Raw genomic sequence first — 20466 nt, forward strand, 5'->3', positions numbered from 1 at the left:
TACAATACAAGTTATATAAAATGTAAAAGGAGAAAGGAAAAAAAGGGCATCCGCATAATGAATAACATAGAAAGGAGAAAATATACAAGAAACCTTGAACCATCAACAATGGTGGTCACTGATTCACCCTAACATACCTCCTGCAGGGCAGGATGATTGTGACATCGCCTCACTGGCTTCAGGGAGATTTCTCCAAATAATGTTTTACCAAGAACATTTGGCGTCCACCATGGAACTTCGGTAAAACTTTCCTGGGCCACCCAACTATACCTAAAACACTAACCTTCCCAAAGTTTTTTTTCTCCACGAAAATACAATTTGTGAAACAGTCAAACTGAAATAGTAGCAGTAGTTTTGTAAAAACTACCAAGAACCCAATTCTGAAATGCGTGATACCATGCGCACAACTTCGAATAACGACTTAAACCCTCGATTCTAAAATTGATGAAACCTTTATTATTATCTAAAACGCTAATCCATGTCTAATCCCATCCTCGCCGCTCAACTGCCAGAGCAACTGCCATCGAATATGGATTTTGATGACTTCACTGACCAGTTCAACAACCTCCTTATCTTACCATTAAATACTTTCTTCAACCACGACACCCTTGATTCATAACCTTTCCCTTCCGATCTAGAACTTCCGTTGGGAGATTTTGAGATCACCTTTGACGATATTGATAACCTCGGCATCACTACTGATACACATGGTTGTATTCTTCCTGACGCATGGAACCCGAATACTAATGGAATTCCACTTTCTCCTATGATCAGTGGTTGCATTGATGGTGGTGAAAATTTTTCTTTAGCGAATATCGATTCGCCAGGAACAAGTGCGTCTGTTGTTTATGGTAATCAAAGCCATCAAAGCCCCGATGTTTCTACTAATCAAAGCCATCAAAGCCCCCGATGTTTCTAGGTTTCTTAATTCAGAATCAGTTTCTGCCGATGATAACTTGATTGATGTTAACTTTTGGAGCATTCCTTTGCCAAAGACTGAAATTGGTGACAGGAAAAGTCTTCAAATGGGTCAGTTTCTTCTCAAGAATTAGGTAATGGGGGATCTGGTGTATATGAAGCCATGAACTCGCCCCATATGATTCTAGTAGTAATGAGAGGGATATTTGATCTTCTCATGAACATGCAATTATGGAAGAGGGTGTAAAAGTGGAAGGAATTGTTAAAGACTGTGATCCTAATAGGAAGAAAGAAAACAACCATGAAAGTGATGAGAATAGAATCCCAAAATGTAGCAGAAGATCCTCCTATATGTAGTTTATTTCGGCTTAAAAACAAATTTGGTGGAGCAAAATGGTCAAAGAAACTGACTCGGTATCACTAAGAAAAAGGAAAAAAACCCACACATGGGCGATATATGTCAGACTGCATCATGAATATCAAAACGAGTTGATGAGACAAATCTGGAAAGCGTGGATCCCTGACAAAGACCAAGAGGTATGACATATACCAATTTATGACCTAGTTAATCATTATGGGATAAGGCGAACTATTGGCTTTTCCGTTTGTAACTCCTTAGAGAACTTGTTTAAAAATGCATGTTTAAATAATTTGTGTCGTTCCTTTCCCCTGCGAGAGAGGGAGACACCTCTTCTTTTCTAAACTTTTAAAATTATGTAGGGTAGTTGTCGGAACAAAGACCAGACAAATACTTAACCTAAAAAAAAAGGACCGAGAACAAGGAATACCTCTACAAGGGGGAAAACGTCTAAGTTAATTAAAACTTATGGCCTAACTGGAGTTCAAGTTAATCGAAACCTCTGGCATAATTGTCTGCGACCGGGATAAGTTAATTGAAACCTATGGCCTAACTGAAGTCCAAGTTAATTGAAACCTCTGGCTTAGTCGATTGCGGCCAAGCTAAGTTAATTGAAAACTCTGGCCTAATTGAAGTCCAAGTTAATTGAAACCTCTAGCATACTCGGCTACGGTCAGGCTAAGTTAATTAAAACCTCTGGTCTAAGTGAAGTCCAAGTTAATTGAAATCTCTAGCATAATCAGCTTCGGTCGGGATAAGTTAATTGAAACCTATGACCTAACTGAAGTCCAAGTTAATCGAAACCTCTGGCATAATCGGCTACGACCATACTAAGTTAATTGAAACCTCTGGTCTAACTAAAGTTCAAGTTAGTTGAAACCTCTACCATAATCGGATGCGACGGGGCTAAGTTAGTTGAAACCTCTGGCCTAACTGAAGTCCAAGTTAATTGAAACCTCTGGTATAATAGGTTACGAACGAGCTAAGTTAATTGAAACCTCTGACATAATCAGTTGCGGTCGGGCTAAGTTAATTGAAACCTCTGGCCTAACTGAAGTCCAAGTTAATAGAAACCTCTGGCATAATCGACTGCGGCCAGGCTAAGTTAATTGAAACCCATGGCCTAACTAAAGTCCAAGTTAATTGAAACCTTGGCATAATCGGCTGTGGCCGGGCTAAGTTAATTAAAACCTCTAACCTAACTGAAGTCCAAGTTAATTGAAACCTCTAGCATAATCGATTGCGACCGGGCTAAGTTAATTGAAACCTATGGCCTAACTGAAGTCCAAGTTAATTGAAATCTCTAGCATAATCGGTTGCGGTCGGGCTAAGTTAATTAAAACCTCTGACCTAACTGAAGTCCAAGTTAATTGAAACCTCCAGCATAATCGACTACGACAAGGCTAAGTTAATTAAAACCTTTGACCTAACTAAAGTCAAAGTTAATAGAAACCTCTGGCAAAATGGGTTTGATTGAACCACTTATATTTAAAAAAATTATTTTTAACACCTAGGGCTTCTATAAGGAACCACTTCAGAAAACCATGGAGCTCCGAACGTCGGTCATGCAAATAAAAACCTCTGACTTCCCTTTGACGTTAACTATTGTGGAGTTCTGAACGTAGGTCATACCACAGGGACTCAAAACAATATCATGTCTATTGAAACTATGAACATCATATAAGTTAATAAAATCCCCGACCTTTTAAAAATACCAAATCAACATACCTTTGGCCGGGTCAAAAGAATATACTTAAGACCTTCAAGGATGTGTTATGATACATGCATCTAATCAGAGTCACCACGGTCTGATTAGGACAAATCGCTGATCCGTTAAAATATTATCCTACATATGTCCCGACCAGGGTGTATGAACCCAACTTCAATGGTCTGGGGATGACCATATCTTATTTAATTAGAGTACTGAGAAAGAAACCGATAACAGAACTCAGATTACCATAATATTTAAAACCTACACGGGGTATTATAATCTAAGAACATGATCAAACATTTGAGTGGTTAAAACAAAGCTTCAATAGGTCGAAATCCGTTGGGGTTCTTTGACTTCTTTGTGTCTATAACATATCGGGTTTTACAATTAACAAAAGATCAAGATGCCACTGTGGTTCTCCGACTCCGTGTCTAGAACTTATCAGGGTTCTACGACGATGAAGGGTTGAGACCTTCCCAGGATCCTCCGACTTCTCTATATTTAAAATCTATCAGGTTCTACGACGCTAATGGGTCGGGATTCGACTGGGGCACTCCGATTTCTCTAGGTCTGGAATTAACCGAGTTTTACAAATGACTAGAGAACGAGAATACATTAGGGCTCTCCGATTCCTCTACATTGCAATCCTACTTGGACTCTCCGATTTCTTTGTTAAAATTATAGGTTTGCCGCATTCATTAAAGTTATAAAACTTCCCAAAAAATGCCAAGATGAATCCCTCAGAAATTGGTTCACCATCAAGATCACGAATTAACGAAAACTCACTCGATCAAAATACGTAAAATTAAAGTACATGTAGATCAAGTCTGTGGGGTCTAGGATAAACTCAAAACACTTCACCCTTACAGATCTTGTGCTTTGGGGGCTTATGTACATCCAAAAATTTCTAGCTTAGCAGAGATATTTATTTTTAATGTTGGTCGAGATGGTCATGCATGAACCCATATTGACAAACATAGACCGCCCCATGATGTCAAACTTAACGGTTGAGAGGCAAATTAAGGGTCACGAGAAGGTTATGAAATTAATGTTTGAACCAGGATTAATGGTCATTAGTAGGATGTCAGATGTTATCTCTAACATTTAAGCTTTAGAAATCAATAAACAACTCATAATGACTTAAGCGGAGTTACCACATATGCTATATAAATGACATAATGGGAAAGGAAAAAGGACATCAACACGATTAATAACATAAACATATTAAAAACCTTGAACCATGATGGTCATTGATCCTAGTTTCGGGGAGGTTTCTTCCAATAATATTTTAGCAATAATTAATATATATATATATATATATATATATATATATATATATATATATATATATATATATATATATATATATATATATATATATATATATATATATATATATATATATATATATATATATATATATATATATTATTATTATTATTATTATTTTTTTTTTGAAAATGGAAAGAAAAGGTTGTGATTAAAAGAAGAGAAAAGCATAGGGATTAGATAATGAATTGTGGCGCGTTTCATTCTTCATTCGGAGGGAAAAGAAAATAAATGGCTTCTTCAACTTCTTCTTCTTCTTGCCTCTTCCCCTCTTTCATCTCATCCAGCGCCAAACGCGTCCCAATCCAAATCTTCTTCAAATTAACAATCCCCAAAGCTTCTTCACAAGTTCACTGCCAGTGTCGTTCAAATTCCAATTCTTATTCAAATCAATCTCACGGAATCGAACGCCGTTGGGTTGAAGCATTCGATCAATCCCTCGCATCGCCGGAGAGATTCACCGTAGCGTCGTATAACATACTTGCTGATAGAAATGCTTCGCAACATTCTGATTTATACGTTAACACTCCTTCTCGTTATATCAATTGGGATCGTCGGAAAAAGATTCTTTCTGATGAATTCTTTGAATGGAACCCTGATATTATCTGTTTACAAGTAAAATCTAACATCTTACTTAAGTATCTCACAAATGCTTATTAACTAAGCACTTAATTAGCATTTTTAAGTAACTTTTTTTTTTGAAAATGTATGTATTATTATACTGATTCGTATTTTCAGGAGGTGGATAAGTATTATGAACTCTCAAATATTTTGGTTAAGGCAGGATATGCAGGATCTTATAAGGTAACTTTCATTCCCCTCACACGGTTTTGGTCTATGAAGCACATACACCAGAAAAACGACACAAACGACCTGACACGTCGATACTAGGAATAATTTGAATCCGTTTTGGACACGGACTCTGATACAGACACTTTTTTTTTCCGAAGGTGTTGCGCTGCTAGTGTCTTTGGTAGTTACTTTTGAAGTTGCCTTTATATTATGCTATAGAAACATAGAATAAGAATTCAGCTTGGAGTTTGAGTTTCTAGTTTTTTACTTTGGTTTTGTAATACCTGATACATTCTAGATTTTCTGTTCATTAATTAATAAATTATTGATAAAATTTTACTGGATTTGATCTGGATTGACAATAATACATGCTGATTTATCTCTTTTAATGTGAAATTTCACTGAGCACTATATTACTAGTAGTAGCATTACAATTTGATGTTTAGGTTTATAACTAATGTGAACCTAATGAATTGTATAAATGGAGTTGTAGAGACGCACTGGAGATACATCTGACGGTTGTGCAATGTTTTGGAAAGCTGATAAGTAATCTATTAGTTGCTTACTTTGCTTGCTATGTTTGATAAAAATTGATACAACTAGTTCATTCACTTTGATTAGTCTTTTTCTTTTTTTTTTGTCTGTCAGGTTCCGGTTATTAGATGGAGAGAGTATTCAATATAAGGACATCGGCCTTCGTGATAATGTTGCTCAACTTCTAGTTTTTGAGGTATCAGTTCATTGATGTCAGCATTGCATGAATCGATGGTCCTTTCATTGTTTATGACTGCATTAGCTTGAACATAAGCAGCAGCAATCCTTGGTTGCCTGAGATTTATTACTGTGAATTTTGTCTTACTGTACATCCATTGGCCATCCTTTGCATCTTTAACTTCATACTGTACAGGCAGATGCGTGGATCTAACTCAAGAAGATTGTTGGTTGGTAACATCCACGTACTTTATAACCCAAACAGGGGTGAAGTTAAATTAGGTCAAGTAAGTGTTTCATTCCCTCTATGGCTTAAATTAAAGGTTTTTACTCCCTCCTATAGATAAAGTGCAAGCTGATTAGGTTTGATAACTACTAATGCCTGATCCTTAAACGTTTTTGTTATCTAGGAAATACCAGTCAGTATGTACATTAGCTTAATGCCTACGCCTAATCCTTACATTAGCTTGAAATATTAAATAATGCAGATTCGTTTTCTCGCATCAAAAGCACAGATCCTCTCACAAAAATGGGGTAATGCCCCTGTAATCCTTGCTGGTGATTTTAATAGTACTCCTCAGGTGCATATTTCAGATAATAGATAGGACTTTGTCCTTTAATTACTCTTTGTTGTTCATTTTTTACGTATTGATTTCGTTCTTCAACAGAGTGGAATATACAAGTTCTTGTCATCGTCTGAGGTGAGTTACTTTGAAATTGTACATTCTCATAATCATGGTTTTGCAAATTCATTCTATTCTGGACATGGATATAAGATTGATTATGCCATGAATCCGAGCAAGTAGTTTATGTTTAAGATGCTTACATGAAAATGGGTGTAATTTTCATTTGCAGCTTAATATCAAACTATATGACAGAAATGAGTTATCTGGACAGAAACACTGTCGTCCTGCTCATGTTTTAGACAGGGAAAAAGAAGCAGTTGGTTCATTTATTTCACAAGATGGGTATTTTTCCTTTTTCAAGCTATTAATTCTATATCCTAAGCTACAACATAAGATGGCACGTGCAATTTATATCATACAAAAACGGCATGAAAGTGCAGGTATCATATACAACAGTTCTAAACCTATATTCATGAAAGAATATTCATGTGCAAATTATAGAAAATCCAATCAACAAAAAGAAGGTCAAGGAACTTTCTCTGTTAGCAACTCCAGGAGAAATAATTGTTATTTTGGAAATAATAGAAGTGAACAGAAATGAAATAGATCAAAAGAGTTTAATGCACAGTGAGAACACACAAATTCAAGAATGTACTGTACTTATAAATAGTGAAAATGCAAAACTACCTGATCTTATGATATTTTTGTGTTATGACCTTAAGTACCTATGTTCATTAATTGAAGAAGGTATGTTTCTTATAAGTGTTTGTGATATTCAGTTCTGTCTTAGTATGAAGCTCTCAAATTACTGTTTCAGATTGTTAAACTGCTGGACAGATGAAGAGATAAACACTGCAACCGGTGATTCTGAGCGTCACCTGGCTGTGCATCCATTAAAGTTAAATAGTTCGTATGCCACAGTCAAAGTACCTAATTATTCTTTTGTAGCCTATTTTCTATATTAATTTTCACATTCCTTCTCATGGTCCATGCCAATAGAATAGTAAATGATAAACCTTTTTCAGGGTTCAGCTAGCACACGGGGATTCAATGGTGAACCCTTGGCAACTTCATATCACTCAAAGTTTATTGGTACTGTAGATTATTTATGGTATTGAAACTCCTTCCTAAGTTCTGAGAAAGTTTAAGTTATGAAAAATATAATGTTTAAGGCCTTAATGATGACAATTACCCAATAATAAGATAAGTTGAATGCATATGATGCAGGTACTCTGACGGTATTGTACCTACAAGAGTTCTCGATACGGTGTCAATCAGTGACCTTCGAAGGGCAGGGGGCCTTCCATGCAAGGTATTACTGCTTCAATTTTTGTTTTCTAAATGCAATAACTTTTCAAATTTAACAAGTTTTTTCTTGAATAATAGAAAGTGGGAAGCGACCATTTGGCCTTGCTGTCTGAATTTTCCTTCAGTTGCCCAAAATGAATCTAGAAACTTAGTTGCAACAGCAGCATCACCTAGAGTAGGTATTGAAAGATCGTGACTATCTGCAGTCTTAGGAAACAAGTTTTTTTTAGTCAAAACATAAAAAAAGGAAACAAGTTTTTCTTTACATATTTACTTATACTTTTGACTATGTACCTAGCTCAAATATGTACAAGTGGGTTGTAACTTAGGTAAAGGTTGAGGTTCATATAATGGTAAGAATTTCTCAACGTGACTCATTTATAAATGAGAAGTGCAAGAAAAAATCCAAATAGAAATTGAATTTTTGCCTAATAGGCCATAATTGTCTTGGACCTATGTTGTAGGAACAAGTCCTTTGTTCATCTAAATTATCCAACATTTTTTCTTAAGCTCTATTTGGTTCAACGAATGGGAGGAATTCTAATCAAGGGAGTGGGATGAGAGGTGTTAGAGATGCAGGCCATACCAACCGTGGCATTAGCTTAGTGCATTTTTTGTATAAGTGGAAGAGATAGTCAATAAACAAAGATAGTAAATTTACTTCAATTTTATGTTGTAGCTAGATTAGGTAAGCAGAGATGCATTCATTGTCCTTATTGAACCTACCAACACCATGTCTGAACCACCCACACCTCCATCTACTCCCATTGAAGCATCTATCATAGCACTTGCGGCAAAAACCGACCTTACCAAATATTTGTTGTCTCTTCACACCCAAGCTTCCTACACCACCGCACTTCAGTCCCAACTGCCACACCCTCCACCTCCATTCCCGCCACAAAACAATGAATGCAAACAACCACACATGAAACTTGAGGTTCCTCGCTTCGATGAACAAGTTGTAACATGGAATGGAACTTCAAAATATCTCAATTTTTATTTATTTTCGTAGCTCTTTGAAATACAATCGCCTCATCATTGCATCCTTCTATATGGACGGACCAATGTTGAGCTTATTCAAACATTAATACATAGATTATAGGATTATCACTCAATAATTGTAGGGTCACATTTATTACTGACAACTTCAATGATGTAATCATGGCCCTTTATTAGTATTAAATATCATTCTCTATTTATATAGATTATTAGACTTGTACCATGTATATAGATTGTACATATACATATAATAAACACAGACATGGTTTAAGGTTTTTCAATATGACTTCTGAGGGGGATAATTTCAATTTTGAGAAAGAAATTCTGAAAAAGAAACTTTAATACTTCTGACAAAGACAAACAAATCCTTGTTGTTGATCCAAGTTTTCCATTCTACAATAGTTCTTCGGACAATCTAGAACATCACATAAATGAAGACGGCGCTTCAAACAAAAATGAAATTGGTTTTATTGATGGAACAATAACCGAAATCAAGAAAGAAGACAAATTGCTCCCACTGATCTAAAGCTGCATAGCAATATTGATCTAAAGCTGCATAGCAATATTTCTCACACATAAATGACAAGGGAAATATGACTTGATCTTGAAAATGCGCTTTTGCACAAACCAATGCTCATAAAATTCATCAACTATGGCAGACTATCTGCAGGGAGAAAGGCAACAACAGATCAGAACTAGGGACTACTGTTTACTCATCATGGAGCATACAAACATGGCGGGTCCTGACTTTTTAACGTCCCAAAGCAAATAATAAAAATTTACACTTGATAAAAAAACTGAGCATGGTATTAGTGTTGCTACTTTGCTACTGCTGCACTTGGTAGAATTGGTACCTGTTTTCTTCTAAGCTTATTTTTATTTTACTGTGTTTAGTTTTTATGATAAACATAACTAACTATATTTTAAATAGTAAAAATAACTTTCATAAAAAAAATTAATTTTTACTTAATTGATAATAAACTAATTAAATTACAAAATTTACAGAGACTCGATAACTCTATTTAAAAAATAGTAGAATAAAAGTTATTTATAAGAACTTAACCAATTCAAAAATGGTTTGGAATTCGGTTCGACAATTAATTTGTTGAATTTAGTTCATGAATCTGATGAGGTGAATATGAGCGAAAAATTAAATTCATTAATTAAATGAGTTAAAATTATGCATAGTTCGACTTTCATGAACCACAACTCGATTATATATGAGAAGGATTATATTGTGTAGATTTAAAGGTTTAATATAAATTTTAATCTTATATTTTATTTTAATTTAATGATTTTAATTGATAATTTATATTCTCAAGAGTGAATAAAGTATTTCTAAAAATAATTATATAAATAAAATTAGCATCATATAAGTTAATTAATTTTTGAATTAGTAAATTGTTGAGACATGGTTAAATTCTAATCTAATAATTTTTATTTTATTTTAATATTTTTAAAAAATAATATTAATACTAAATATCAAATATATACAAAATAGATTTAAAAAAATAACTTTTAAATTCGTGAAGCAAACGAATTGAACCTAACAAAATGAATTGTAAACTTATAATGAGACGAGTTTGAACTTTGATATCTGAGATTTAAGTTTAAAAGAAAATTTATGGTTTATTTTAGATTTTTAATACCAATAATATTTTTGATAGTTTAGTAATAATTTAACAATAATTTTAAAATAAAATAATTTTAATTAATATTTAATTATCATTTTATGATATAACTTTATTATCAATATTAAATATTATCTCACTATTGTTGGCGGTAGTTTTATCAGTTCTACAAATAAGTTTTATTATCAATTTAAAATTTAATTTAAATATTTTAAAGTTTTTAGTTGATAGGTTTATTAGTTTATGTTATGACTTAATAATAACTTATAAATATCATAACTACAGGAAGAAAGTTAAATGTAAATGCGGAGGCAACAATGAAGACACTTACCTTATATGAAATGTAAACTCGGTCACTTATAATAACATGGTTGCTAATGTAGAGATTCAATGGATCTTGGAAAGTGGTGCATCACACCACATGACCCCTACAATCAACATGTAGATGAATTTTGACAAAGTTGTAGAGACATAATTCATTGTTGGTATCAAAAGGATAAGGAGTGATAATGACACAAAATTTATTACTTCAGCACTTCAAAAATTCTCTCATAAAAAAATAATTTCACGTGAATCCTACCATGTTGCAATGTCGTAGCGAAATGGAAGAGTTGAACACAAGTACAAACATATACTAAATGTAGCTATAACTTAAGATTTAAAGCCAACCTTCCAATCTTTTTTAAGGAGAATTCATATTAGCTGTCACTCATATCACTAATAAGACACCTACGATGGAAAATCAAGGTGTGACTCTATATGAGATGCTCTTTGAAAGACCACCTCTATATATTGAGCCAATTTATGTAGTCCCACAAGATCATTAAGATGCAACTATGTGTGTAGTATGTGTGTGTTATATGTTACCTCAAATCTTCACTAGGTTAGGAAGTTATTATTCCAAAAGAAAATGATCCCATTCTAATATATTGTGATTCAGAATATGCATCATGTGCATTAACTTGAAAATCTACGATCTTTTTTTTAATGAAACTTGGATCATCCCCCAATATTATAGAAAACCAAAAAGCATGTCACAATCACTACTATGAAAAATATCTATAATCACGGTTGTGAAAGTCCTATAATCATGGTTGAACAACTGTGATAATTTAATGTGTGGTTATAAGTAGGCTATTTACAACCACGGTCTATTGACCATGATAATAAACTGAAAAACACGCTACATATAACAACTGTTGTAATAAATAACCGTGGTGGAAGGTCAGTCAATATTTTTCATTTTTGCCACATGTTTTTCCTTACTACATTGATAACTTTCATCACAATATATAATATTAACAAGAAGAAGAAGAAGAAGAAGAAGAACAACAACAACAACAACAACAAGAACAACAAGAATTATAAGAACAACAACAAAAACAACAAGAACACCACCACCACCACCACCACCACCACCAACAACAATAGCAACAAAAATAACAATAACAAAAACAACAACAACATCAACAATGAAGACGACAACAACAATAAGAAAAACAAAAAGAACAAAATAAATAGATAGAATCGATAAAAAAAACATTTTATCAGAAACAACAACAACTAATGTTGCTAAGTTGAATCCATGCTTTCAGTGTCTCGTTCAATTTGGAGAAGAGGCGATGGAGTTCTGGAACTTGTTAATGGAAGAAATGTTTTTGAGTTTCATTTATGGAAGAAATGATGTTTTCAAGTTTGATTTAGATGAAGAATAATGTTTCGTAAATGAAATAAGTTTGGAGGCAGAAGATGAAGTTTGTCTTAGTACATGTAGGGTAAAAGTGAATGAACTAATAACGTTATGTATCCTTTAAAAAAAGTGTCACTTTTCACAACGGTTGAAATTCCAACCGTGGTGAAAAGCGACTTAAAAGTAAGTAAAAGATAAAACATGTTGGTGTTAGGATTCGAACCCATGATCAGATCCCACTTTTCACCACGGTTGGAATTCCAACCGTGGTGAAAAACGACTTAAAAATAAGTAAGAAACCAAAAATGATGGTGCTGATATTTGAATCCATGACCACACGCCACTTTTCACCACAGTTGAAATTTCAACTGTGGTTAAAAGTGACGCCTTCCTATTTTTTCACCACGTTTGTTATTAGAAATCGTGATGAAAAGTTTTTTACTAAAATAAAAAAAACATGCGCGTTAAAAATGAGATATTACTAGGTTGACAAAATGGTTGTAGTAATATTGTGTTTCCATAAGTATATTTTATAGTAGTGAATTTTATACAAAAATTATGAAACATAAGAATTACCTTGGAACTTAGTTACCTCGATCTCGACGTCTGACTCATCTTTGTCAATCATGACATTTTATGCCTTATGAATGTAAATTGAATTTGAGTCTTGCATGTTAAAATAGCTTCGAGCACTACTTTGATTGGTTGATGAAAGTGTCTTTGTTAGTATGTTTGATCTAATGTTCTAATAAGTAATTGAGTTCTCTTATAAGGGACGTCTCAAACTCCTTGTACATAGTCCTTGAAAAGTATTGACATAAAGTTTTGTTAGTCGATCCAAATATGATATCTTCTACGTAAATTAAAACAAGTAAAAGATGTTTCCGCTTACGCTTTATAAACAAAGTAGTGTCAATGTTGCCTAAATTAAACCTTGTCTTGATCAAAAAGCCACTTAATATCTCATATTAGGCCTTAAGGGCTAGTTTGAGGCCATATAGTGCCATATTAAGTTTGAAAATGAAGTCAAGGTTCTCGTGGTCTTCAAAACTCAGAGGTTGAGACACATGCACTTTTTTGTTTATAAAACCATTAAGTAAAGTGGATTTAACATTCATCTTATACATTTGGAATCTTGGCATAATGCAAATGCAAAAGTAATACTTCAAGGCAAGCTATAGAAGAGTAAACCTCCTTATAGTCAATACCATATTCCTTATTATACCATTTTGCCACTAGTTGTACTTTATTTTTGGTTATAATTCTGCTTTAATCTTGTTTGTTCTGGAAATTCCACTTGGTTCCTATATTTTGTTTTTTTAGGGCGCGAGACTAAGTTCCATACGTCATTTATCTTAAATTCAACAAGTTCTTCTTGCATAACAAGAAGTCAACCCTTATCATTCCAGACATCCCTTATGCACACTTGTTTAACTTGAGAGATGTATACAAAAAATTATAGAAATTTTTAACACGTGACTTAGTGCATTCTCATTTCCTAATGTCGCATATTATAATCCAATCAAATGGTCTCTCATAACGACCTAAGCATGAGGAAGATCTGGTGAAGTTTCTTTTTTACTTTCCTCTTAACCGCTGTCCTCATTTTTGTTCTTCGTATTATCCTCATCTTTTGAAGGATTGTCTTTAGAATCTTCATAGTTGACTACATATTCCTTCACAACAATTGAAACATCATCATAATAAGAAGAAAAACCTTTACTGGACTTCTCGTGGTTACATTCATCAAAATCTACATGAATAAATTCTTTTATGACTAGGATTTTTTTTGTTGAACACTTTATATGTTTTACTAGACAAATAATATCACAAGAAGTTTCTTTCATTAGATTAAGCATCAAGATTAACTACATCAACATATCATTATCATGGACAACAATCCTCTCTTCCAAATATTAAATTTTGGACTCCAAGTTAGATTTCAATACCGAGCCGCCCATTCAATTTATGTTTGTATAAATGAACCTGCAGAAGACGAGTCAAATGATGATAGGATAATCAATGATTTGATTAAACAAGTTGCCAAAGATAGTGAAGAGTTGAACAAAGATGAAGTTGTTAGGAAGGAAAGTACAGAGGAAGGTGAACAAGTGGAAGTTGGCACCATTGTAAGTGAAGAATAAAAGTAAGTTGTGGAAGAAGAGAAAGTTGAAGAACAAGAGCAAGGGAATAATGAAGAAGAGGACGAAGAAACTGACATAGATAAATCTACTGATGAGGACTCATGATAGTCTGAAAATGAGTATGAATAGGAAAACAATGCTGAAGGCAAGGACCCAAAGGAAACTCTGTATGGCCTAGTCGTGCCAGAGGTCACCATCCCTTCAAAAGAGAAGACCCCAAAGAAACTTCGAAGCATAGCTCAACTGAAGAGTCCAATCAAAAAAATTAGCCCAGAGAAAAAAAGCCCAAGGAAATCAATAACTACTGAAGCTCCAAAGAAGGTCAATAAGACACCCAAGAAACAAAAAGCTAAGAAACCCATTGATGATGCACCAAAGGCCTAAGTCAAGGAAAACAAGAAGGAAAGAATGACTAAGAAATAAAAAGAGGACAAGAAAAGAAAAAGAGCATAGAAAGATAAGGATACTAGGAAGAGTAGTAGGATTAAAGCCTAGCTGGTATTCTTCCTTATCTTTTAGGCTAACGAGTCATGGTGTTCCATAATTCACCAAATGACAGTGAGAACCCTGTCCTTACTCTATGTTTGAGGGTGTGGTAACTTCCGTCACGACTCTAGGTTACCTTTTATCCAATCATCTAATTGTTACCTTGGATTTTCTACATGGATATTAATATTAAGTAAGACACAAAGGCATACCATGGTGAGGTGTGAAGTCGAAAATGGTCAATCGAGACCATGGGTTAATTTATTAACTATGGCATGTCGAAAGGTGATTTGGAAATTTCCAGTTGAATACTGTAGTCAAGGACCAAGGGATATTTGTGGAGTATGAACTTATTGAAATTTCCAATATTAAGGTTGGTTATTTTGATTAATCGAATGAGTCAGAATTTTATAGGATCAGATGGTTACTAAAAAATATGTGGAAGTCTGTTGAAAACAACGATTGTGTGGAAGCAAAAGTGTGGCACGGTGTGTTTAGTCGACCATTGTAGGCCGTTATTTTAGACTAGTATATAAGTAGATGCTTAATTATGTTGTAAGAGTCTGTAATTGTACTAAAATCCTACAAACTCAAAGTACATGTGTTATTGAGAAATGAATGAGGAAATGTACGTATGCGTTCCACATTTATAAATCTCAAGTATTTTACATTCAAGTCATTCTTACATTTAAGTTACTTTCAGTTATTTTACTTATAAAGTTTTTATGTTTCGACTTCAGTCACTTTACTTTCAAAGCTTTTACATTTCGAGTTTACTCAAGTTCCAATTATCATATCAACATTGCATTTCAATTTCAATAGTAACATGTTCAAAGTTCATAATTCACACAAATATGTTCCGGGATATTTTCGAGTTTGATCCCTTAAGTATTAAAGCAACTTGTTTCGTTTACCAAATTTACCAGTAAACACTAATAATTTATATCGTAGTTTAGTTTTTAGGTTTTGTCATCTCAATTTTGCAATTTCAATTATGTCATTTCAATTTCAGTTTCAATTAATGAAATATCTATGTTTGGTCGTTTGTTTAGTTAAGTCTTCTGTGTCATAAAAAAAGAGAAAAAAAAATAACTAACTTCATCCCTAAAATAGCAAAAATTCTAACAAATTAAGAGACTTCTAATTAAACTGCTGATAATGTTGAAAACAAGGTTTTAATGATAAAAATTCATGCAAATGAATGTGACTTTTTGATAACCCCTCTCACGCCAGAAATAGTAAGAAAAGTAGTTAGCCTCTTAAAAAGTTTGAATTATTTTAAAATATGGAATAGGTCCATTTTAGGATTTAGTTTAGGGGATGGAACATTATTGTTTAAGGCTAGCATAAGGACATACTGCACTTATAAATAAACACATAATAAGTGTGAAAAAAGAACAAAAAATGCCAATGAACATTACAAACAAGTTCATGTGCCAGAAACTGGAGGAACAAGTCCTTGTGCCCAAAATTGGAGAAACACTGTGTAACACCCTAATTTAATTTCTGTATTTATTTATAAGGTGTTTATTTTAATTAATCATTATTTGGTGTGATAATTAATTAAATATGTGTTATGGTGATTATTTGAATTATTTGAATATATGTGTTATTTGAATAATTGAGTTTTATGAGTAGAAATATAAATTGTTTAGTAATGGGCCTAATTAATTAGAATAGGTGGATAAGTAGGTTAAACCCATTATGAGTTAAAAAAGATAGTAAGGGTTTTAGAAATTAGAGTTAATTTTGTAAAACAAGAAAAGGAGAGAGAATAGAAGAGAAAGATGGACAAGAGGAAACTAGAAGAAGAAAGACCTAGAGATTTTATCTATACTAAGGTAAGAGTGAGATTTCAAGTGGTTATGGGTAAACATAATATATGTAATGTATGTGGGTTAAATATCATGAACTTAGGATTTAGGGATTTTGATTTTTGAGAAATCCTAACATGTGTTTATGTTTTAATCCATAAAATTGATGTTTATGTTATGCTATGATGTTTCTATATTGAATTCCATAAATGGATATGTGTATCGAACATGATTTGGTGTATAATTGCATGTTTGAGTTTCACTTGAAAATGGTTGATTTGAGATTTTGGTGAAAATTAGTGGAGCTCAGAATCTTGTTTCTATGATCCTAATAGTTGCTATATATATAGGTTGTATAACTATTTATTTCATGAAAAATGATGGATTAATGTGGTCTTATGATGAAAATTCATGATGGACAGTAACATTTTCGCAACAACAGTTTTTCTGGTTTTTGATAGCATTTTCGCAACAACAAATTTTCTGGTTTTGACATCATTTTGAAAAACTTGTAAATTCAATAACTTTTGAACCGTAACTCCGTTTGAGGTGCCGTTTGGACCGTTACGAAGCTAAGAATATTATCTATAAAGTGATATTTATCTTGATAATAGTAGATTAATATTTTATCAAAATAATCCTAATATGGATGTATGTTGTATGTGTGGTGAATGTGAATGACATATTTTCTATTGTTTGACATGTATTGGATGGTTTCAGATGGATTTTGTGAAGAAACATAATACTTGAAATTATGTATGTGATGATGTGAATTGGTGAATTTGATGAATAACATGAATTGACTTGTTTGCTTTATGTTAATGTGTTGTGATGAGATGATGAATGCTATTTGATGTATTGTTTGGGATTGAAGTCATGTTAGCTGTATGTTGTGTAAATGTTGGATGTGGTATGCTTATATATATTTAAGGGGTTGCGATCTTCTTAATTGCATGAGTCTTGTTATTATTGCACACTTACACTAGCATGAGTCTATGAAAGAGACAATGTTGGATAATCTCGCGTAGATTATTTGCTTGTCCCAAACCTAACGTCAAATGGGGTTTGAAAGCTTAAGGCCAAATCAAGCTTTAGAGGTGGTTATCTAGTGTATTTGAGAGACGCTCGGCAAGCCGGAAATGATAACGGATGGGATCCACATGCATATCGCATTGAGTCACACATGAGTCGCACGTGTCGGTGTGAATGGTTGTTTGTGTGATTATGTGATATGATTGTGTGGATATGATTTTGGTAGATATGCATATACGTGGATTTTAGGTGATCCATTTGATATGAATTGTTGATGTGATATGTGTGCATATTTGTGATATATGTGATGAAATGGTGACTTGTATACATAATGGAATCATGTGAAAGTTGTATACATATTTGATGATGATTTGTAAATGATGATGGATGATAATATGTACATGAAACCGATATGTTGTGAAATATGACTTTTGTACATCGTTTAGTATTTATAAATGAATACTTGTGGATTGTTGAGCCATGTCGTATGATGGTAAACATGCGATTCTTTAATAAGATGATATGATGCATGTTTGTATGAAGCGTGACGAATTCTAATAATATATGTATGTTTGTTATAAATTTCATATTATTATGTGTTTCTATAATGGTTTGAATTCTCACCCTTCTGTTGGAATGATGTTCTATCGCGACATCACTCAGGTACCGGAGATGGTGGTGCTTCGCACAAGGATTAGATTCAGAGGCTAGTTCTTGTTGTGTTTTGACTAGGTAGTCTATAGTGCTCTAGTCATGTAACACTTGGTTTATGGGATTATTTGAATTTGTTTTGATGTTGAGAGATATTGTTGTGCTCTCTTTTATCTTGTTATTTGGATATGTTGGTTTTGATGTTGAGTGGCCTTAGAGCCCAAAACAATATTTTGTGGTAGATGATTTGTGGGAATTATCACTATTTACCATTTATGAAGAGAGATGTTATTCCGCTGTGTGAGTTTGCATGTTGGTTATTTGGTTTTAACTTATAATCCGTGTTACTTGTATGTGACCATGGCATGTGTTGTTTCTGGCAGAAGTAAATGTGATGCCCTCGTGTATGCATGCTTTAATTTACTGTAATTATGCAATTGTATGTTGTATTTGAGTAATAGTAGTTTGGGAGGTGTTACATTAGTGGTATCAGAGCACGGTCAGTCATTCAGTCAGGTTATGAATTTATTTGATTCCGTTGTATCTGATTTGTGTGTATGACACAATCGATACAATTTATTTAGCAATCCTTGTTGTTGTGATTGTTTGGTTGGTGTTGCAGGAAAATGGTTGCTGGAAGGAATGATGATGCGCTTGCGGAGGCATTGACCCTGTTGGCTGGTGCCATTCTGCAAATGAATGCTGGTGATCGGGAGCATGATGCTGATGAATTTCGTGCTTTAGGTAAGTTCCAGAGGAACAATCCGCTAACTTTGAAGGATCTCATGAACCTGACAAAGCTCAAGAGTGGTTGAAGGCGATTGAGAAAATCTTTCGAGTTATGAACTGTTCAAATGCGCAGAAGGTGCAGTTTGACACTTATATGCTTGAGAAAGAAGCTGAGGATTGGTGGCACAACACTATTCAGAGATTTAATGAGGATGGCATTGAAGTGACTTGGACACTTTTCCATTATGCTTTTCTGGAGAAGTATTTTCCAGAAGATGTTCGTGGAAAGAAGGAAATTGAATTCCTTGAGTTAAAGCAAGGTAAAGGTACCGTAGCTGAGTATGCTGCAAAGTTTGAGGAGTTGATCAAATTTTGTCCCCATTACAATACTGCTAATGTTGAGAGATCCAAGTGTCTTAAGTTTGTGAATGGCTTGAGACCTGATATCAAGAAGGCAATGGGTTACCAATAGATTACGAGATTTTTTGAGTTGGTTAACAAGAGTAGGATCTATGATAAGGATAGCCGTGAGAGTGATGCTCATTACAAGTCCTTGCATGATAAGAAAGGAAAATGGCAATTCCGAAGGAAGACGTATTATGGTAAGAAGAAAGTTGGTGATGGCAAGAAGCCGAGTGGGGGAGGATCTCACACTCCTGTTAAGTGCTTCAGATATGGTGTTGAGGGACATCGTGCTCCAGAGTGTCCTAAGGGCGATGTGACTTGTTTCAAATGTGGCAAGCAAGGTCACAAATATTTTGATTGCAGAGTTGGTTCGAATATGACTTGCTACAACTGTGGTGAGCAAGGGCACATTAGTACCAAGCGAAACAAGCCGAAGAAGGAGCAAGCCAAAGGGAAGTGTTTGCATTGTCCGGTGCTGATACTTTTGCTAAGGAGAGATTGATTCGAGGTACGTGTTTTATTAATAATATGCCTTTGATTATTATTATTGATACCCGTGCGACGCATTCTTTTATTTCTTTGGATTATGCTAAGAGATTGAATCTTAAATTATATGTTACGCGTGTGTAAGACCCCAATTTTGGCCCTAAGATCCCTCATGGCATCATAACATTGCATTTGCAAAGCCTCAAGGATCATAAGTATCTTGGTTCCCTTTACCTTTGGATAGGACTTCTTGTGAGTGGTCTGAGATCACCAAGCATGTTTGAATTATATATTATTGCTTTTCTTATCTTTGTTTACTAACCAAAAGCACAAAGATATGTCACTAACATATTTTGTTTGTAGCTTGAGCAATCACAAGGTCAAGAGCTTCTAGGAGATCATTTGTGCAAAGATATGACCAATTGAGGATGAAAGCAAGCATGGTAATGGTCCCCAAAGCTCTCATCCATCAAATATGCATCCCTAATATCTCAATTCATCATTTTGATCAAATCAAGTCAAAGGGTTTGAGGTTTTGTTTCTCAAGGAAGCCCTAATTCATCTGTGCACTACAATGCCTTGCTCATGGTCAAATACAATCAAGGGAAGTTATTTAATTCTTCATTTCATGCATATTTGAATTTAT

The 20466-nt window shown here is 33.9% G+C and overlaps 2 protein-coding genes across 2 annotated transcripts; both read left to right on the forward strand.

The window, feature by feature from the left end:
• The first annotated feature begins 4476 nt into the window (after positions 1-4476).
• LOC127105817 (carbon catabolite repressor protein 4 homolog 3) lies at positions 4477-8205 on the forward strand. The gene is given in 14 exon segments (XM_051043021.1): positions 4477-4931; positions 5055-5120; positions 5602-5654; positions 5757-5838; positions 6020-6106; positions 6308-6400; positions 6488-6520; positions 6675-6787; positions 7263-7371; positions 7471-7556; positions 7673-7757; positions 7832-7875; positions 7877-7940; positions 7942-8205. Coding segments are annotated over 14 exon segments (1323 nt in total). The 5' UTR covers positions 4477-4547; the 3' UTR covers positions 7966-8205.
• A 10355-nt stretch (positions 8206-18560) lies between these two features.
• Positions 18561-19836, forward strand: LOC127101788 (uncharacterized). The gene is made up of 4 exons (XM_051039231.1): positions 18561-18625; positions 18823-18944; positions 19001-19206; positions 19432-19836. Exons 1-4 carry the CDS (start codon positions 18561-18563, stop codon positions 19834-19836), a joined length of 798 nt encoding a protein of 265 aa, XP_050895188.1.
• Positions 19837-20466: the final 630 nt, after the last annotated feature.

The sequence above is a fragment of the Lathyrus oleraceus genome, chromosome 7, assembly GCF_024323335.1.
Source record: "Lathyrus oleraceus cultivar Zhongwan6 chromosome 7, CAAS_Psat_ZW6_1.0, whole genome shotgun sequence".
Taxonomy (NCBI): Eukaryota; Viridiplantae; Streptophyta; class Magnoliopsida; order Fabales; family Fabaceae; genus Lathyrus; species Lathyrus oleraceus.

What these genes read in the sequence shown, in the direction of transcription:
- LOC127101788 (XM_051039231.1), top strand. Translation starts at nt 18,561, where the DNA reads ATGGCATGTGTTGTTTCTGGCAGAAGTAAATGTGATGCCCTCGTGTAT. An exon ending in TATGCATGCTTTAATTTACT is followed by an intron (nt 18,626 to 18,822) that starts GTAATTATGCAA and finishes TTGGTGTTGCAG; the next exon opens with GAAAATGGTTGCTGGAAGGA. An exon ending in AGAAGTATTTTCCAGAAGAT is followed by an intron (nt 19,207 to 19,431) that starts GTTCGTGGAAAG and finishes TTGGTTAACAAG; the next exon opens with AGTAGGATCTATGATAAGGA.